This window comes from Stenella coeruleoalba, assembly GCF_951394435.1.
Source record: "Stenella coeruleoalba genome assembly, chromosome: 8".
Lineage (NCBI taxonomy): Eukaryota > Metazoa > Chordata > Mammalia > Artiodactyla > Delphinidae > Stenella > Stenella coeruleoalba.
Genome location: NC_137154.1, coordinates 98,823,817 through 98,843,083, shown reverse-complemented (window position 1 = coordinate 98,843,083; position 19,267 = coordinate 98,823,817). Strand labels below are relative to the sequence as shown.

The following is a 19,267-nucleotide window of genomic DNA, read 5'->3' as shown; positions in this document are numbered from 1 at the left end:
CATCAGCCCCACCGTCAGGAGTGGGGGAGGAGAAGTCAGCAATTCCGTTTTCCAGGGTGACCGGAATGCTTCTCTCCTGGGCCTCAGCAGACCCCACGATCTAGGCAGTGCCAGGACCCAAGAGGGCTGAATCCTTACAGAAATTCCCTAGAAACACTTGAGTATTGCTGCGGCCAGATAAGGGGATGACTGTTTGGGGTCCGATGCAGTGAGTCAGGGGCAGGACACACCCAGAAAGATAAGCCCTGGAGATGAGTCTCAGTGCTCTCAGCCTTTGTCTCCTACGCCCCTCACTGGGCAGGGCAGCGGGCAACTTCCGGCCTGGGGAGAGGGAACTGGCCCCAGGCTAAACATTAACTCCAAGGCAAACACTGGGAGCTGGGACCAAGTGGTACCCCTCCCTAGATAGAGCAGCGGGAGGGAGAGGGTGGAGGAGTCCAGGAAAAAAACAGATGGATCTTGGTGACACATTGGCCTCACCTAGGAAGAAACCAATGGAGACCCTCAAAGGAGACGCTGGACTTTCAACCAGATCTGGGTAGGGAGGAGCCAGATGTGGGATAAGGGGCAGTGGAGACGGGGGAGGTGACCCAGCAAAGGAAGGAGAGAGGTGAGTGGGAGAGAGCGTACATAACAGAGAAAGGCGGAGCGGAGCGGGACAGGAAGTGGTCTCACCTGGAGACGGGGCCGCTCTGGAGACAGTTAAGATGGGGGCCCGGGGGTCCATGGGTAAATAACAGAGGGAAGCTGGACGGAGGCAGAGGAAGCAGAGGCCGTCCCCGAAAACAAACAAACGAACAAAAAAAAACGGGCGGCCAAGCTGTCCTCAGCGATGCCTTTCAGGGCTCTCTCCCACTTTCCTCATTGTCCCCCATCATTTGAATTTCATTCCTACAAAGCTTCGTCCTCTTGTTCAATAGTATGTCTGCCAGCCCTGCCTGGTCATTCCACAGGGCCGGCACCATCCCTCTTCCCCACTGGACGGCCAGCATTCCCAACGGGGACCAGCAGGCCACTTGGGCCCTAAAGTCTCAGGGCAGCCGCCAGCGTCTGGGCTCCCATCCTCTGACCTCAGAAACCTTCCTTTCCCTAGGTTGCCACGGAGATGACTGACCCTCCAGGAAAGAGGTGAGGCAGGTGAGGAAGCACCTTTGTCCACCTGGAGCACCGGGGAAAAGTCTTCTGTGACTTGCCTTCATCCAGGATGCGAGAGCCCGCTGCGTCCAGTGGGGCCATCTTTGGGGGGCAGATTGCAGCCCTCTGGCCCCTAGCTCTCCCCTTGGTCCGCTGTTTCTGCTCATCCTTCCACCTGTGTATCCCCCAAGCTGGGGGCCTTGACTAATAAAACTGGGGTAGTCAAAGGGGGGTTCAGGGGCAGTAGATGTGATGATGCCTGGCAGGGACTCAGGCAGATGGCACGGCCTTCAAACTCCACTCTTGACCTGAATATCCCTGGCTGGAGACCAGAGGCTCTTGCCTCAGTCCTTCCACGTGTCCCTGGGGTCCAGCCACCTCCCTCCGTGGAACCCACGCTTTATAAAGGCCAAGATGGTTTGTCATCATGGTGACAGTTCCTCCCTGGCTAAATAGGTAAAAGTAAAATGCAGAAGAGAGGCAGGTGGAGGGGGAGGCTGGGGAGGGACAGGGCGGGGTTGGGGGGGCTTCCTCTCACATCAGAGCTAGGCCACTCCAGTGGGCCTGAGATGTTCTCGCAACAGTCGGCAAGCACGTGCTGACCCTCCCTGTCCTGAATCCGGCCAGGCATTTCTAACTGTCCCTAGGGCTGGGGAGACAGAGCCTTTGCTTATCGGAAGGATGCCCAGTGCCAGCGATGGAGCCTCAGGCAGCAGCATAGCTGGAGAGCCACCAGCGGATCAGAGAGGGCTGTCACAGAGCTGAGAAGGAGACACGGGGTAGCCTTCCTGATGGTCAAAGTCCAGCCCCCTAGGCCAACGCAGTGGTGAGGTAGGAGGACCGAGCAGATCGAGGGAAAACAGAGAACCAGGTCACAGCAACAGGGGCAGGGCAAGGGCCTCCTGAGAAACCAGGAATGGACTGGGGGGGGCAGTGCTAGGGAGCGTGGGCGATGAACTGAAGTTTCCTGATGGGGCCTCTGCGCACGAGCGCTGACACACACACACACACACACACAGCATACCGCAGGAGCGCAGGCCCCCGAGGACGGGGGTACCACACACCCGTGGGCATGGACTCAGGTGGTTCTGAGCTCAGGCAGGGAAACTCCCAGGACCTGGCTTCCCAGTGGAGTCAGGGCATCCAGCCTAGGGCCACAGCCACGCTCAGGCGGCGCCCACGGAGAAGCGCACTGGTACCATCAGAGTGGGCGTCCACGGGGGTGCCACTGTGTGAACACACAGCATCATGCTTCCTCCACAGACACCCGGGGGTGGACCAGCCCAGAGCTGGGGCACCAGCCTCAGGACGAGAGCAGGGTTTTACTTGGAAGAGGGGGGTCCCGGTGCTGCTTGAAGCCGGCCTCTCTAGAGCTCTACCCACTGTGGCAGCTGATGACCCTCCGGACGTGAAAACACGTAAAGAAAAAATGCCGAGATGCACTAGACATAGCCCCTGACATCTGTGGCTCAGGCCGGCTGGAGACCCCTGTGCCTCGCAGCTTCCCTCCCATCTGCTCAGCTTCTGCCGCTGCCTCCCAAGGCCCACCCGCCATTTCTCTCTCCCTCCCCGACGCTGGTCCATTCTGCTCCCTGTTCCGCCCACAAGTCAGGATGTCCACAGTGGAAGTCCGGCAGGACCAGGAAGAAGGCAGCATCCCGGGGCCGGGTGGCAGACACAAGGGGCCACGTGTGCCTGGCAACCCTGAATCGGGGAGCAGGGGAAGCAGGAGGGCAGCAGGAACACACTTGTGGATGGGCCCCATGTCTGGTATGGCTGAGCTCCCAGAAGGAGCCCCAGTGTGAGAGCAGGAGGCCGGGAGGGGATCTCTGAACGCTGCTCAGCAGAGCCCCTTGTGCACTTGGCCTCTGTGAGTTAATGATTTGTGCTGGGTGGAGAGTCAGTGTCTCTGGAATCCATCTGGGGTGAGGGGTGGAGGGTGAAGGGAGACAGCCTAGGATTAATGGAGGGTGAGGGCAGGAAAGGCCTGGGAACCGGGTGGGTTCTGGAGGACAACTGTATAAGGAGATTTACGGAGCGAGTGAGGGCGGGCTGTTCCAGCACGTCTCCGCTGCAGGTGGAATCCACCAGGAAGCAGCGCTCGGCCATGCCGGGCTCCTCTGTCTGTCACTTATCTGCCATCAGAACGCCTGGCCTCTGGCCCCATGTGGCAGCTGGCCTACCACCACCGTCCAGCCAAGCGGCAGCATCTATTTCTAGCCTGTTGCTCTGCTGAGGGCTCAGACGCCAGTTCTCCTCTGTGGGGCTGAGGGAGAAATTAGGAGTGAAAGGAGGGGAAAAGTGGGGTGGGGGCGGGGGGGAGTAAACCTGCTAGAACCAGAGAGGGAGAGAAAGCCAGCCCGGAGAAGGAAAGTTAGAAAGGAGAGCAGCAAACGGAGGTGGAGAAAAGAAAACGGGGGAGTCAGCGAGGAAAGGGTAGGCAAGGATTCAAGGGAAGGAAACGTGAGACGGAACAGAAAAGCTTGCTGGAAAGAGGAAAGGAGAGAAAGGAGTAGATAAGAGGGAGAGGGTGGAGACGGGCAGCAAGGCTGAGGACCTGCCCGTCCAAATCTGGTCGATTTAATTGTCCCCTGGGTCTGCAGCCACGTGTTCCCTGTTCCCCTTTGAGGCACTGATTTTACAGTACCCCTCGGGAGCGTGGAAGATTTCGTGACGGAAAGGATGCTGGAGGCCCCACCCACTCCCAGGAAAGCATTCTCCATCCCCTCTACGTCCTCCCACACAGGAGCTCCTCTCCCCTCCAGGATGTCAGCTCTAAGCCACGGGGAGGCCACAAGCCCAGGTGAAGACCACTGTGGGCCCGAGGGGGGCTGAGGGGCTGAAGTCCGGCTTCTCCCACCCGCAGGCCACCTAAGCCCTCAACTCCCCTCCTGCCAGCACAGCCCACCAACCTCTGCCTTGCCTGTGCTGGGTGAGGCTAAGGCTGGGATCCATCAACCCTACTTCTGCTTGGTCCCCTGAGCAGCAGAAGGTGGGAAGCCACGGGGCTGATGGACATGTGCTTGACTGTGGGGAACCGCTGAGCCCTGTGGGAAAGCACCCTCCACACAGCGATTCCGGCCCAAGTCCCTGCGTTAAACCCAAGCCCCTCCCCCCTCCTCCTGCCGCTCCCCCTCGCCAGAGCGTCCTCAACGCCCGTCTCCCAGGCGCCCGCTCCGGCACCTTCTCCAAGTCCATGCGACCTGCTGCAGCAGGGCCTGGTGTTAGGGGAGCGGGGAGGATGCGTCCACGTGACCATCAGGGTCAAGCACAGGCAACAGCAAGCTCAGGGATGAAAGACAGTGACCTGAGACCGGGCCACGGCTGCCCGCCCATCCACCGTGCAGCCGCAGAGGCCGGCGCACGACCGGGCAGGCCGCTGAGACTTCAGCCAGCTGCTCTTCACGGGAAAAGTTCAAAACCCTGTGGCCCCGGCTCTGTGACCCAGAGGATGTGGCCTCTGCAGGGACCACTTACTCCACGACTGGCTTCCGCGTAGGAGGGCCTGGCTGGACACCGCAGGGACGACCCCAGAGCCGGGGATGTGTTCTGGGAGGAGTGTGCCCGTGGGGCTACTGGGGGGACCCAGGGACAGAAGTCACATTCCGTTACATGAGACACAGCCTCGCTACAAACGGGCAACTTGTCTGACTGCTTTTCCCCCAAAATGTCTCGGTTAAGGGGAGGAAACCTCGGCCCTAAGTTTAGGCCCCAGGACTGTCCCGTCCCAGAGTTCTGTCTGGCCTTGGAATGCCTCCCAGCCCGGTCTCCTCCGTCAGGGCTGGAGGGCCCTTGTCGGGGATTCTAGCGGGGGGGATGAGGCAACCCATCCCTGCTTGGTCTCCGGGAATCGAACCCTCCCTCACCAGCAGTCCTGTCCTGCTACAGAAGAGAATCACGGTGTCTGGTTTTTGAGGGAGGGGGTCTGGTCAGGGGAAAAGCCCACCTTGCTAGGCCCCTAAGTTTGCCCGAGCCCACAGGGAAGCCACGCTGCGCCCCCCCATGCCTCCATCCCCCGAGCACGGCCACCCCCCACCCGCCTTGCACAAAGCCAACAAGCAGAGAAAAGGGATACTTACGTTATACCAGCTCTGGCTTTTCTGAAAAAACAAAGTAAGAGAAGCAACGTTAGTCAGCGAGACACGGCGGGAACGGCCAGCGCATTCCTGGCTCCAGAGGGAAGGTTACACAGACAGCAGAGGGCGGGCGGGGAGGAGGAACCCCAAGGCAGCTGAAGGCTCCCCGTGTTGTTGCTCGGGGTGGGGGTCCTCCTTTCTCAAGACAGCTCCCGAAAGGAGGCCCAGGGAGCGGTCCATGCTGGAAGCCCCCGCGGCTGGGATGGCAGGCAGCGCAGCACCAGCTAGAGCTCGGCCGGAAGGGAGCAGGCCCCATCACAAGGTTCTTCTGATGGGGGCGAGGGATGCACTGCAGGCATCCGAGACCCAGTCCCCAATGGGCCCTGATCAGAAGCAAAGTACCCACGGAGACCAACACAGCCGTCCCCCCAAGTCGGCCCCCCTGCAAGGCAGGGTGGGACCCTCTGGTGTCTGGGAGTCAAGGGACTGCCTAGAAACTTCCCTCCAACTCAGTAAATTCCTCCTTCTGCCCAACTGGCTGATCACGTAAGTGACAGTGGCCAAGGAGTGGTTGGGGGCTGTGTGTTGGGGGGAAGGCTGAAGCACATAATTGCTAAAGGTCCTTCCCGACTTCATGGGGTTAAAATTCAATACCAACAAACCCTGGTCCGTCCCGACTCCAGAATTCAGGTGCTCTCCATTCCCAGCCCTGAGCAAAGGTAACAAAGTTTTTTAGGGAAAGAGGAGGGATGGCTAAGAGGAAGGATGGCCTAGTCTATCTCCCATCTCACTGGCCAGGAGTCCTTTATACATACACATCCCACTTGGAAGACAGACAGAAAGACAAGCAGATAGAGACAGACAGACACACACACGCACTCGCACATGCACACGCACACCCCTGCCCCATCCCTTCAGGTTTAGATTGGGTAGACTGGGGCTGGGGTATTTTCAGTTTTAAAATGCTTGCCAAAGGTGTATAATTCAGGAGGAGAATCACTGGGTAGAAGGAAGCTTTGCCTATGGGTCCACACATCTTAACTACAGGCACACCTCGTTTTACTACGCTTCATAGATATTGCATTTTTTACAAACCGAAAGTTTGTGGCAATAGGGTGTCAAGCAAGTCTATTGACACCATTTTCCCAAGAGCGTCCATTATTTTTCACTTAATTTAAAATTGTATTTTTAATGATAATTTAAGTGTATACTGCCTTTTTTAGACATAATGCTATTGTATACTCGACAGACTACAGCACAGTGTGAACATAACCTTCACATGCTCCGGGAAATCAAAATATCCACGTGACTTGCTTTACTGTAACGTCTGCTTCGCTGTGGTGGCCTGGAACCCAACGGCAGGCTCTCCGAGCTACGGCTGCATACGCAGAGGTGTGGATCGTGGGCACCCTTGGCAACCTTTATCCCACCCACCTGGTCTTACAGGGTCCCTACTCCTAAGGGAAGAAGGCAGGCGTGCTCTCAGGAGGTCTGCTGTGCGGTGTCTGGAGAGGGTGAGGGTGACTGCAGTGGCGAAGGCCTGGGCGTGCGAGCGCCCCCCTCGCTGGCTCTCCCATCCGGAAGAACCTTCACTCTGAAGAGGAAGCGTGTCAGCAGACGAAGGACAGGCGTGGGTGGTGCTGCCTCTGAGTGGCTTTGTTGCAACCTCACACCCTATCTCACTGGCCAGGGGGCAGGTGGCAAGGCAGGTGCTCAGTCCTCCTCTGCAAGATGCTCTCCTTGGTCGTTTCCCAACAAAGGCTGTCACCACGGCCCCACCCGGAAGTCACATATTCCCACCACAGCCTCATCTTCTCCTCCAATCCAGAGGGCCTAGCAGGTAAGGGGCCAAATCCAAATATTCAAAGCCAACTATCCCACCACTGAGGGAGAATGGGAATCGTGGACTGAAAGTTAGCCTCTAGTCATTCTGGAGGAGCGTGGATGGGGCAAGGAGGCTGCAGCGGACTCTACCCTGCGCCTCAGAGCATCTTAATTCTTGGGTCCTCATTCTGAGATCACAGGGCACGAGGCTGTACAGGTATCCATGAAAACACCTCTCTCAGTAGTGGAAAAGCACGCTCTAGAAGCTGCCGGCCTCAAGCACCCGCAGTTCGCCTGCGTGTCATCAAACCAAAGCCAGGTCATCAGACACCTGCTTCACGGCTGAGAAGACTCTCTGTACCCGCCCCCAGCTGCTCGCCTCACCGTCCTGGCCTCCACGTGAGACCCTTGGAGGAAAGGGGGCAGCAGGAATTTGATCCTTTACTTAGGCTCCCCTTCCTAACTCGAGTGAATGGAAGAAGGAGAGTTTCGTGCACTGCCGCACAGATGCACGGCCCTTCTGGATCTGTCTGGAAAAAGAGCTTCAGAGTGACAAAGAGCCTGCATCAGGGAACCTGGGCCCACCTCTGACTAGCTGTGTGATACCTTTGTGTGGGTTACTTGCTTGTGTAAATACGTGTTCACAAGTACTGCAATGTCAGACACACAGAGCGAGGACTTCTGTCCCTCAGCCTGAGACTCTGCCCCGATCCAGCGTTCTGTGGGCAGCTTGTTACCCATCACCACTGAGGGTGTCCAGCCCTCCGGCCAAATCCACGGCAGCCCCTGGGAACAGCCATGTGGGTGTGAGTCTCCCTGAACTCAGTTTGATCTCCGTGGCTCCGCTTTCCAGGACTGAGTCCTGGAGGAGCTGCTGGACCGGAAGGGCCCAGCTCACGGGGCAGGGAGGCCAAGGAGCGGTGGCCCCGGAGGGTGAGAGGGGTGTCCAGTGGCACTCGTGAAGTCTCTGTCCTGGTGGGTTCTCGAAAATGTCCTCCTGTGCAGAGAGGGCCAGAGGCAAGGGAAGAACAGAACGAGGGAGTGGGGCGAGGGCTTTCTGACAGGTGATAAGTGGATTTGGGCAAAGCGGGAGGACGGAGTCAGGAAAACCGCCCAAAGGCAGAGCTGCTGGGACAGGGCTGAGCTGAGCAGGTTTCTAAACTCCTCGCCGAGGTCTGAGGAGCAAGCACCTATGGGACTCCAAGGCCCCTGGAAAGAGACAAGTTCCTTACACATCCCCCCAGTGCAAAGGCCCGGGAGTCTGGAAGATGGGATGTGGGCAGAGGAGGGACGGAGGAGCTAGTTAGAGGAGTTGGGGGGAAAGAACAATTTCTTACTTTGATCAGGTTAAGTCTGTCATACTGGAAAGGAAACCACAAAAATTAGGATTGAACAACAGGGAGAGAGTCAAAGGTGAAAAGGCGTGCCAGAGCCACAGAGCCCACGACACCGTACACCCAGCGCGGGGAGGCACAACGCGGGGGCCAAGCAAGGACCTGCCTGGGCTCCCGGCACCGCAGCGCCCGGTTCCAGAGCTGGCGGAGCAGGAAACGGCTGCGGGCTCCCCCTGGCGGCCATAAGCCAGCACTACAGAGCGGAAGCTAGGCGGTGGCACAAACTAAGGGGTCCTGGAATAGACCTGGGCCTTGACGTCTAGCCTAGGGCTCTCGGCAGGGCTGGCCGGGGTTAGGGCCCGCCTCAGCAGGACAGCTGCAGAGTCACAGGAGCGGGGCCTCACCAGCTACCTCGTCCAACCCCAGTGGACTAACACACGAGGAAATGGGGGCGCAAGAGAAGGGCAGGCAGACACTGTGAGCGAGGCCTGGCTTCAGGGAGAAGTGGCGGCACTCTCCAGCCGGCCTGAAAAATATGAGGTCACCTCCTCTAGCGCACAGGATGCAGGGAGCAAGGTGGCCTGGCTGTGAGAACAGTGGCAGTAGCTCTGGCCACCAGACCCCTCGCTGCGGTTGCATTCGGTCAACCTGAGAAAAGGCTCTACCGGGGGAGGGGTATCCCCACCACAAGACTCCCCTCCCTCTGCTCACCTCACCCCTGCAGCTCTCCCTCGCTCCCTGCCCCGGACCCTGACCGCGCAGAGCCTAATTCCTACACTGGTCCTCGTGTGTCTTCTCTGTCCCGCACGCACACTTCCCAGACCAACCACGGCTGCCACCACGTCCGCCTGGGGTGGCAGGCCGCCCTCCCCGCCACAAGTCAGTCCTTGTTAACTGCTGTGCTGTCGGTCGGTGACGATGGTCACGGCTGGGGAGAGGATGGGACCTCAGTCTGTGGCTGATGGGTTCAGGCACCGCCTCACCCAAGCTCTTCGTGGGGAAAGAAAACTTGGACCCCGCCAGTCACCTCCCTCTTCAGCTCCTTAGCAAAGGGGCTGAGGTGCACTCTGGGCTCACGCTCAGCTCTTGGTCTCTTCCTGATGCCTCGTTCTGCCCCTCCACAATCCCACTGGGAGTTCCAGCCTGGTTCCGTGCACCCGCTCCCCGCCTCCGACGTGAGCTCTCCGGCCTCCAACTTCATCCGAGCATCCCAACTGCTCGTGTGGTTCTGAAGGTCAGGTTAGGTTTGTGGATAATGTGGACACAAATAATCAGGATAATCTGTGTTTCTTATCTCCCTTCCCAGACTAGACGCTGCCTGGGGGTGGGAACCTGGTCTTCATACTCCTTTCTTAAGGAAGACCTACCATTTAGGGTTTTTTAAAAATCCTCACCATTGGCTACTCCCCTCAACCCATCACCTGACCAAAAGAGGCGCTCCGTTAAGTGCTGACTTCCGTGCTGTAGACCATAGATAAGTATTGCTCTGCTCACTGAGGGCCTTGCTAGGCACAGGGGTAAGAGTGTAAGGAAGCTTAGGGCTTGACCTTAGGATGGAAAAGTGCGTAAACACTGTGGGCAGGGGCAGAGACATGGAATAACTGGATGCCCTGTCCCGCCGCATCTGCCCTCTCCCCAGCCAGAGGCATGAGGGGCTCAGGAGGGGCTGACGGAGGTCATCTCCAAACCCCGTCCCCAAAAGGCCTGCACCTGCCGAGCCCCCCGAACCCACAGGGGACTCCTGGGGGCCTCCTCGGGGCAGGCAGAGCTCCTCCTGCCCTGCCCACAGCCAGCAGCTGGTGGTTTAAAATCCTCAGAGCTAAGATGAGTTTTTAGCCTGAAGGTCACAGACTGTAGGATTAGCCTTGTAGCCACTCGCTCATCCCTCAGTAACCAGAACAGCTGTTGAACCCTGCTCCTCCCCAACACCCTTACAGAGGCTTGAGACTATGATTAAGTCACCCCCCAGCTCTCTCTTCTTCAGGCTGTAGCCACCCCCTCCTCCCGTGGGTATCATTTCCTGAGCCCCGCTACTGTTGTAAAACACCTATTATTCACCCTCCATTCCCTCCAAGTTCTCCTCAGGCCTCTGAAATCCTGGGGTCCTGGGCAGACGCTGGCACGGGCTCCCTGACCTGGTTGCATCTGTGCAGGGCCTGAGCAGGGACAGCTCTCAACGTCCACGACCTCCCGGGGCTGATGCCACGCCCTGTGAGAGAAGACTTCTCCTCTGATCACCAGCCAGGAGCCTAAGAACACCACGAGCCCCAGGCTGGATGGCGGGTGGAAGCATTAAGGGGCGCTCAGGCTGAGCAGCTCTCAGCGGGCAAGCGGAGGGAAGGAGCGGGCCAGGGCGAGCTCCTGGGGTCGTTCTACTGCACCAGGGAACTCGTGTAAGGGAATTTGTGACCCTCAATCAGTTCGCCTGGGGAATCAGAAATCGCCCACCAGAGCAGGTACAAGGGGGTATCAGGACCTGCAGCCCCACCAGATCACGGGGGGGCGGGGCGGGGGGGCTCCCTTCCCCAAAGGAATGAGACTAAGCCCTGGCAGGACTCTGCTTCTAGATGGTTCCAGGAAAGTAGGGAACAGACGCCCAGCCGAGGCAGTGTTTGGGGCGCAGGCAGAGACACGGGGGTGGGGGGCGGGTCTGGTCTCCGACTCCGGGTGCAGTGGGAATGGTCCGCTCAGTGACCTCAGCCAGCCTGCCAGGGGCAGTGGGGCCGGCCCTTCTGGGAAAGGGGCCAAGCGAGACGCATGGGCCAAGATGGGCGAGGGAAGAGGGAGGGGTGCGGAGCACTACAGACAGTCCAACACCGGAGGGGAGACCGAAGACAGAGACAAAAGATGGCTTACTTTTGAGAGGCGCTTGTGAGACTAAGACCATGCATGCAAAGAAGGTATTTGGGAGATGGGGGGGGGGGGGAAGAAGAGGAAGAACAAGAAATCAAACGACAAATTCAGGTGGGAAGCCAGCTCCCGAGCCTCCCGGGGTCCCTCCCCTTCCCAGGGCCTGTGAGTCCAGCAGGTAAGAGAAGCTCTTAAAGGAGCATCTAGGCAAAGACATCTCCTGCTTCCCAAAGGACTAAGGGGGTGGGGGAGAAGAAAGTCTCTGGGAACCATAAGTGGCCAGGTACCCAGGGCTTACTTTATGCCCCTCCTTAGGCAAAGGCCCGGGGCTCAGGTGGCAACTCTGACACACTTGGGAGGGATGGAGAGCCCTGTCACCGTCCTCTTGGCCAGTTGAGTACCAAGTAGGTTATTACCAAAGGTCAGGCAGGGTGATGGCCAGGGCGGAGGTTAAAACGGCATTCCGCAACCTTCCCTGAGGACTCCCTTCCTGGCACTACAGTTGTCCCAAATAAAGTTCCCTTCCACCCCCAAATTTGGAAAAGGTAGCAGGGCTAAACAGATGACCCCTTCTGACCCCCAGAGCACCTCTCCACCAAGTCTCAAGGCCCGTGAGGCTCCCTAGCCCCTAAAGAGAGATAACGGTCATTGCGGAGTCATTTTTCCAGCTCCCGGGGCGCTCTCGGAGTGCTTAGATGAGACGATACAATTTAACTAGGGTCTCTCTCCCCTGCTGGCCCCGCCTCGCCTCACTGAATCAAGGCTATCTCTGGGACACTAGGGGCCGGTCAATCACGTCAGGTCCCTGGATGACGGGGTTCTCTGCTTCACTGTCCCCCCAATGCCAGCTTCCCTGCAGCCAGCCAATGAACAAGGACAGAGTCCCCGGTGGGGTCTGGCTCACCTTGGAGTTCTTGCCACCGCTGCGGCCGGACTGCGAGGGGCAGCTGCGCTGCACGCCCTGCTCCGGCGTGGACGGGGACTTGTCCGAGGAGTGGTCTGAGCCCTTCTCCACCATGCTGTCTCCGTCCGGGTTCTGAGGGGGTGGCGAGCGAGACCGCTTCCGGAGGATGGGGGAGCAGGCCGGCGTGCTGCGGTTGGAGTTACTGGCAGTGCTGCAGGGGCAGACAGAGAGAGGGGGCGGGGTGGAGAGGGAGGGGGAGGAAAGACAAGCAGTCAGTGACTGAAGGCCAAAGACGGGTCCCAACGAGCCAGCTCAGGGAGCCAGGGTTCGGGGCTGGGGAGAAATAGGGAGCAAAGGGCCCAGCTATGGACTTGCTGCACCATAATACTGCTGCTGGCCAGGAGGGGGCGGTGGTGTCCACGTGAAATGGAAATAGCAATAGGAAGGGGTAAGAAGGGCAATTAGACATGGAGAGATTCGTTCACCCAGCCATCCATCCGACCATCTGTCTGTCCATCCATCCATCAGATACTGTCAGGACACCCCCGCCCCCCCATTATATGCCAAGAACTGTCTAGGGAACACGGAATTTAAGATCTGAAAGGCTCATCAGAGGTGATATCAGTACTATCAGCTCATTTTATACATGCTGCAAAATCCAGTTTCTGCATTTGGTTTTGGAGATATTTGCCCATAAAAATAACAAAAACAATCCCACTTTCCAAAGCATTCACAACATATTATTTCACTGGGTCCTTAAATCATTCCATCAAGGTAGTAATGACGAGTGCCATAAGACCAGCGCGTGGCAGAGAGAATCAAGCGTCCTCTGATCACAGAGGGCTTGGAATTCACTTGCAAAAGGTACCTCGTACATCCCACCGTACCAAATCCCCTCACGTCAAGGCTTATAAAACTGTGTAAATATTTAGCTTGTGTTCTTAATGGACTAGAGGAGATGAAGAAAGGAAGAGGAGAGGAAAATTAAGTGCAGTTAAGTTCTAACAGGTGTTTGCTTTGCTCTGAGAGAATGGAGGAAGGAAAGAGACGGGGGAAGGAAAGGTTATGGAGGAAAGAGACGGGAAACAGGAAGGAAAGTCCACGTGAGACTGGAAAGCCAAAGCAGCATGCGGGGAGGGGGTGAAAAGCCCAAGGCCTGGCACAGGGCAGTCAGGGCAGGCTTGGGGCTCTGGGCACAGCCGGATGGATGCGAGGCTGTCAGGGCCCCAGGAAGCACCCTGGGAAGCTGCATCCCCACCTTCCCTCAGCGAGTGGAGTGCAGGGCAGGGAACACTACCATTTGCATGAAGATCCAGCTGCAACCTCAGATGTCTCACTGGACCCATCTGCAATGAAAACCACGCCCCTTTCAGCAGAAGCTTCCACCTGGGGATCCTTGGCAGAGAGAAAAGGAAGGAAGCCCAAAGGCCCAAACCAGCAAGTGCGGGAGGAGGGCAGCAGTGGGGCGAGGGCAGGGCTCTGACTTTTGGAAGGAAACGGATGGAGAGAAGAAACAAAAGGAGACCAGAGTAAAGGAAGCCAAATGTGACCAGAGGGCGTATGGGGACACTAAGGCCGAATGTTTTGCTTCATCCCCAAACAGAATTTGAATTTGGAAACTCAGTTATAATACCAACAACAACTGTGATTCAGAAAGCGGCTCTTCAAGTTCTCACCCCACCGCCAACATCCGCATCGTCTCCGACTTCTGAACTCACCTACTACCATCTCCAGCCAAACCCTGGACAAAGGAAACTACGTTCTTCTCCCTCGGTTGGAAGAGCTGGGCCTTCGAAGAGCAGCAAGTGGCTCCTGGGACCCGTCCGGGGGTGGGGGCTGGGGGCCTCGGGATGGGCCGAGGAACAGAATCAGGCGCTCACCTCTCTGGGGGCAGCCCCGCCCCCTCTCTCGGGCCAATCGCAACCCACGGCCAAACACTCCAGGGCTGAAGCCGTCTCCTGGCACTGCCTCACTGGAAGGACAGCCAGGACCTCTGCCCCTCACCTCAACTAGTTTGCTCCGAGAAGCGAGAGCAAGGGTGTGGATGACACCAAGTGCACGCCTGTCTCGGACACGCGAACACACAGCTGGGCTCCTGTCTTTTCCCGAGATAAGGGACATCCTCACACATGGTGATTCCAGACCCAGGAATAGAAAGGAGCTCCCTTTATCCTTCCTCAAACTCTGAATCCCTGAGAAAACTGCCTGTTGAGGAAAGATTCGAGCAAAGGGTAGGCAAAAAATTCCAACCGGGAGGAAACTCACCGCAACTATCCAAAACCGCGTGAATCTGGGCGCTCGTGGTCGACGTGGCTAGATGTTCTCCCCGCCTAGTGACCCCACATCAGCTGACCCTCCATGTGCCACAAGACGGGCACCAAAAACTCTGCTTTCAACACTTCAGTCAACAGACAACCTATACTACCACGTGCCATTTTCCTCTCTCTGCTTCTAAGGCTGTAGATTTGTGTTGCTTTTGAAAATCTCTCCCCTTCTCCCTGATGACGCACACCTCTCTCTTCCATTCCTCTTGCTGTCTCAGCAGCTGGCTCCTCCCTTGTCCCTCCACCTGAAATTTAGTCCTTCCCCAAAGGCGGGCCCTTCACCACCTGAGCCGTTTCCTGTTTTCCATGACTTCAACTATGCCTGGAAGCAGAGGACTCCTCTACCTGCTTCTGGTCCTGTTAGCTTCAGCCCAGCAACCTGTTGCCACCGTGACATTTCCTCCAAACATGTCTCACGAGCACCTCAGATGCTCCAAACTGAGTTTGCCGTCTTTCCTCCCAAGCCGCCTCCCACTACTGCCCAATCTCCGTGGCATCCTCATTTCCTAGTCTCTCAAGCTGCAAGCCCATCTCTTGCATCTCACCCCACAAAAAGTGAGCCACTGAATCCCATCAATTCCATTTCCCTAAAGCTCCCATAACCCATCCTTCCCTTCCACCCCCAGGGCTCGGGTTCAAGCTCTCAACGCCTCTGGCCTAGACTTTTCTAATAACCTTCTAAGTAGTTTTCTCCTCTCCTTTCCTCTTTCATGCCCATTCACACCTTTGTCCTTGAATCTTTCTAAATAAAAGCCTGATACTATCTTTCTGCCCCCTACTAGCGTTCCTATTAAAGTCCAAAATCCTCAGAATAGAATTCAAAGCTCTCTATTGAAAATAATTTGACACTTCCCTAGATCTCAATACTTTCTCCTTGTACTCGCTCAAAGGGTGCCCATCTTCTCCTCCTACTTATCTTCCCCTGGTTTTCTTAATACACATTCTTCTTCCCCTGCCCCCTCCCTTCCCAACGGCTCACCACTTGTGCGTGAAGCGCCCTCTCCCTTCATATGTACCCAGTGGAGTCCTGTTCATCCTTTAAGACCCATGTCAAACCCCACCTTCTCCAAAAAGCTTCTGTAAACCTCCACCACTGAACTGACCAAAGCATTTAACACTTTGGTGTTTAACACTTCACTGGTGTTAAAGTGAAGACCTTCACGCTCCTGGACGCACACCTCGGAGCCTCCTCCCTGCTCAACGGGACGCTCTGTAAGTAGTATGAGCTCAGCTAACGCCTGAAGCGAGTCTCATTCTAGTGCACACCCACGGCTTTAACAACCCCCAGGATCACGACAGCTCCCAAATCTGCACCTCCAACCTGCTAATATTAATACAAACAGCTAGAAGTTTAGCAGTGCTTATGAATTCCTGGCACAGTGGCAAGCATTTATGAAGGCATTCTCTCATTTAATCTTCCCACCAAACTGTGAAGTATTAATGGATATTACCAGTCCTGTTTTTCAGGTGCTAAATTGAACGACTGACAGATTAAGTAGTTTGCCCAGGGTCACACACATGGGTAAGTGGCTGGAGAGGCCTAATCAAACGTAGGCCTATCTGATTATAGAGCTTGTTCCCAGAACCAAGCGCTCAGTAATGTCTGTTTGCTGGGTGACGAGACAGGAGGATAGAGGAACAGGATTGATGGGGAGCTGAACGGATGGAAAGAAAGAAGGAATCAACTTTCGGCCTCTAGCCTTCCATCCATTCTCTATTTCACTGTCAAAATGAACTTTCCACAAAAAGTAAATGGGTCATTTTTGGCCCTCCTCTGCCCCTGGTTAAAGCTCTCTATGCTTTTCTATCTCCCTGGAATAAAATCTGAACTCCAAACTATGATACAGAAGTTCCCCAACTGTCAACTCCAAGCTGCCTTTGAAAGCTCCGGCTTGGCTACTTCTCCCAGGACACACTCGGACTCCGCCACCAATCAAGGCCTATTCACGGACCCCCTGCCACGCTCCATCACTCCTGCACGTTTTATCAGTCTTTCCCACCCAACACTTACACTCAAGACTAAGCCCAAGTATTGCCCTCACGCCCCACCCCATGCTCCACCTCCCCTCTGATCCTTCGCTAAACAAGAAGAAATGTGAGGAGCTACTACAGTCCTAACTCGGCAGAATCACAGCTAGACTCGTTCGAGTCCTAAAACTCTTACTTTTACTAAGCTTTCTTATTTATTATTTTTTCCTTTGGCCACGCTGTGCGGCTTGTGGGATCTTAGTTCCCTGACCAGGGATGGAACCCGGCCCGCGGCAGTAAAAGTGCCAAGTACTAACCACTGGACCGCCAGGGAATTCCCCCTAAAACTCTTTTAAAAGGCACTCCATCATCCTACAGATTCGGATGTCCTGCTGAGCAAATAAAACCAATTCTTATGAATCTCATAACCTGTAACACAGTTTTTTCAACAAACTCTACAATGTGTGCCATTAATCTGATCCCACCACCCTTATTAACAATAGTATTACATTATATTTCAAAATCCTTGGATTTTAAAGCTAAAAATGACCTTAGGTTTGCTGTAGAAAGAAAGGAAGACACGGATTTTGGAAGGGCTATTGGAGTAAGACCGCCCCCACTTCAGATTTCAGAATTAACATAGCCAACTCTTAACTTCACATATAAGAAACCTGAGAAATAGAGGTTAAAGGTTAAGTGCCTGGCCAAGGGGATAGGACTGCACATCTGGATCTTCTGTTCCACAAACATTTACTGAGCACCTGGCATAATACTAGGCGTTCAAGTTCATACTGATGAGTCAAAAGTATCCTTGTGCTTAGGACATTATCATCTGGAAGAGCTAGACACGTATTCCCCTCATTTTAATATAAGCAACAAGTGGTGTGACAGGAGAGAGGAAAGGAATCTCAGTCAGAGGTCAAGAAAGACTTCCTTGAAGATACGGCCCTTGAGACTTAAGCTGGGTCCTGAAAAATGTGTCAGAGTGAGCCAGGTGAAGGGCGTGGTAGTAGGAGGGAAGAGACAGTTCCTGAAAAAAAAAAAGACAACCCACAAAAACCAAAACAACAGCATGAACAAAGGTATGAAGGCCTAAAACAGCATGGAGTACACAGAGCAGTACAAGGAACTGTGTGTTTTTGAAACATAACATACTTGAGCGAATGTTTAAGAGATTCTTGTCCTCATCAACTCTCCCCAGTAACAGGTCAGCTGAAACGCCCCCAACCACCTTCAACCCACTGCAAGGGGCCCAGAGGTCATTCACTAACTTCCCGTCTCTCCTATTTTATTTTATTACTATTATTTTTTTTGATACGGACCTTTTTTTTTTTTTTTATAAATTTGTTTTTGGCTGCGTTGGGTCTTCGTTGCTGCGCACGGGCTTTCTCTAGTTGCGGCGAGCGGGGGCTACTCTTCACTGTGGTGCGCGGGCTTCCCATTGCAGTGGCTTCTCTTGTTGCAGAGCAGGGGCTCGAGGCACGGGCTTCAGTAGTTGTGGCACGCGGGCTCAGTAGTTGTGGCTCACGGGCTCTAGAGCACAGGCTCAGTAGTTGTGGCGCACGGGCTTAGTTGCTCTGCGGCATGTGGGATCTTCCCGGACCAGGGCTGGAACCCGTGTCCCCTGCATCGGCAGGCAGATTCTTAACCACTGCGCCACCGGGGAAGTCCGATACGGACCATTTTTAAAGTCTTTATTGAATTTGTTACAATGTTGCTTCTGTTTTATGTTTTTTGGTTTTTTTGGCCACGAGGCACGTACGATCTTAGCTTCCCGACCAGGGATCAAACCCGCACCCCCTGCAGTGGAATGCGAAGTCTTAACCACTGGACCGCCAGGGAAGTCCTCCATCTCTCCTATTTTAAAACCTCCATTAAAGACTATGTCACTCCTCCCCTGGTTACTTTGCTAACAAACAGTGCTTCCTTAATTCTGGCCACAGTATCTCATGCTACACTTTGATCCTGCTTCCCATAGTTAGGTCTGGCTGAAGTCCCTGAGAAACAGGGGCACATGGAAAGAGGACCAAGGCTCTTGGGCTTTCTGTGGCGACCCTCCTGGCCGCATCTCCCACCCCCACTCGAGACGTGGGAGCCACGGCCCCGGTCTGCTTGGCCTTCTGTTCCCATCCTTCTGCCTGTGTAGTCCTGCAAGCCAGCTCCCTGATCAGCCACCCACACAGTTTCAGACCCCCGAGCAGAGCTGGATAGTCAGCTGGTGTCCCAGTGCTCTTCATTTTTTTTAAAAATAAAATTTATTTATTTATTTATTTTTGGTTCTGTGCCGGGTCTTTGTTGCTGCGTGCAGGCATTCTCTAGTTGTGGCGAGCGGGGGCTACTCTTCGTTGCGGTGCGCGGGCTTCTCATTGCGGTGGCTTCTCTTGCTGTGGAGCACGGGCTCTAGGCACATGGGCTTCAGTAGTTGTGGCACGTGGGGCTCAGTAGTTGTGGCTTGTGGGCTCTAGGCACGCAGACTCAGTAGCTGTAGCTTGCGGGCTTAGTTGCTCCGTGGCATGTGGGATCTTCCCGGACCGGGGCATGAACCCGTGTCCCCTGCATTGGCAGGCGGATTCTTAACCACTGCGCCACCAGGGAAGCCCTCCAGTGCTCCTCATTTAAGTTAACTTGTTTGCTTGCAGCAAAGTTAACTGTTTCTGCCCCAGGGATTTCAAGATATGTACCTGTCGCTCCACCCCCAGAGGCTCCTTTCTGGCTCTCAGGCCACTGTGGGTTCCGGCCCTGGCTCATTCCCAATCACACCCCCTCCTTCCTACCCCTGGACACTTCATGTTCACTCTATGGTTCGCCCTGAGCCCAGCTCTGCCATGACCTGGATGATCAAACGTACGGCTG

At 55.6% G+C, this 19,267-nt stretch overlaps 1 protein-coding gene across 12 annotated transcripts in view; it reads right to left on the bottom strand.

Moving 5' to 3' along the window:
* GRAMD1B (GRAM domain containing 1B) overlaps positions 1 to 19,267 on the bottom strand; it is a 247,550-nt gene that overhangs the window by 32,817 nt on the left and 195,466 nt on the right. For 11 of the 12 annotated variants that reach the window (XM_079930629.1, XM_079930631.1, XM_079930627.1 and 8 more), the window contains 3 exons: positions 12,123 to 12,333; positions 11,225 to 11,245; positions 5,214 to 5,234 (listed from right to left, as the gene is read on the bottom strand). In XM_079930629.1, coding sequence (XP_079786755.1) covers positions 5,214 to 5,234; positions 11,225 to 11,245; positions 12,123 to 12,333 — 253 coding nt within the window. The remainder of the gene's footprint in view (positions 1 to 5,213; positions 5,235 to 11,224; positions 11,246 to 12,122; positions 12,334 to 19,267) is intronic. The other variant, XM_079930622.1, reaches the window with a different exon arrangement.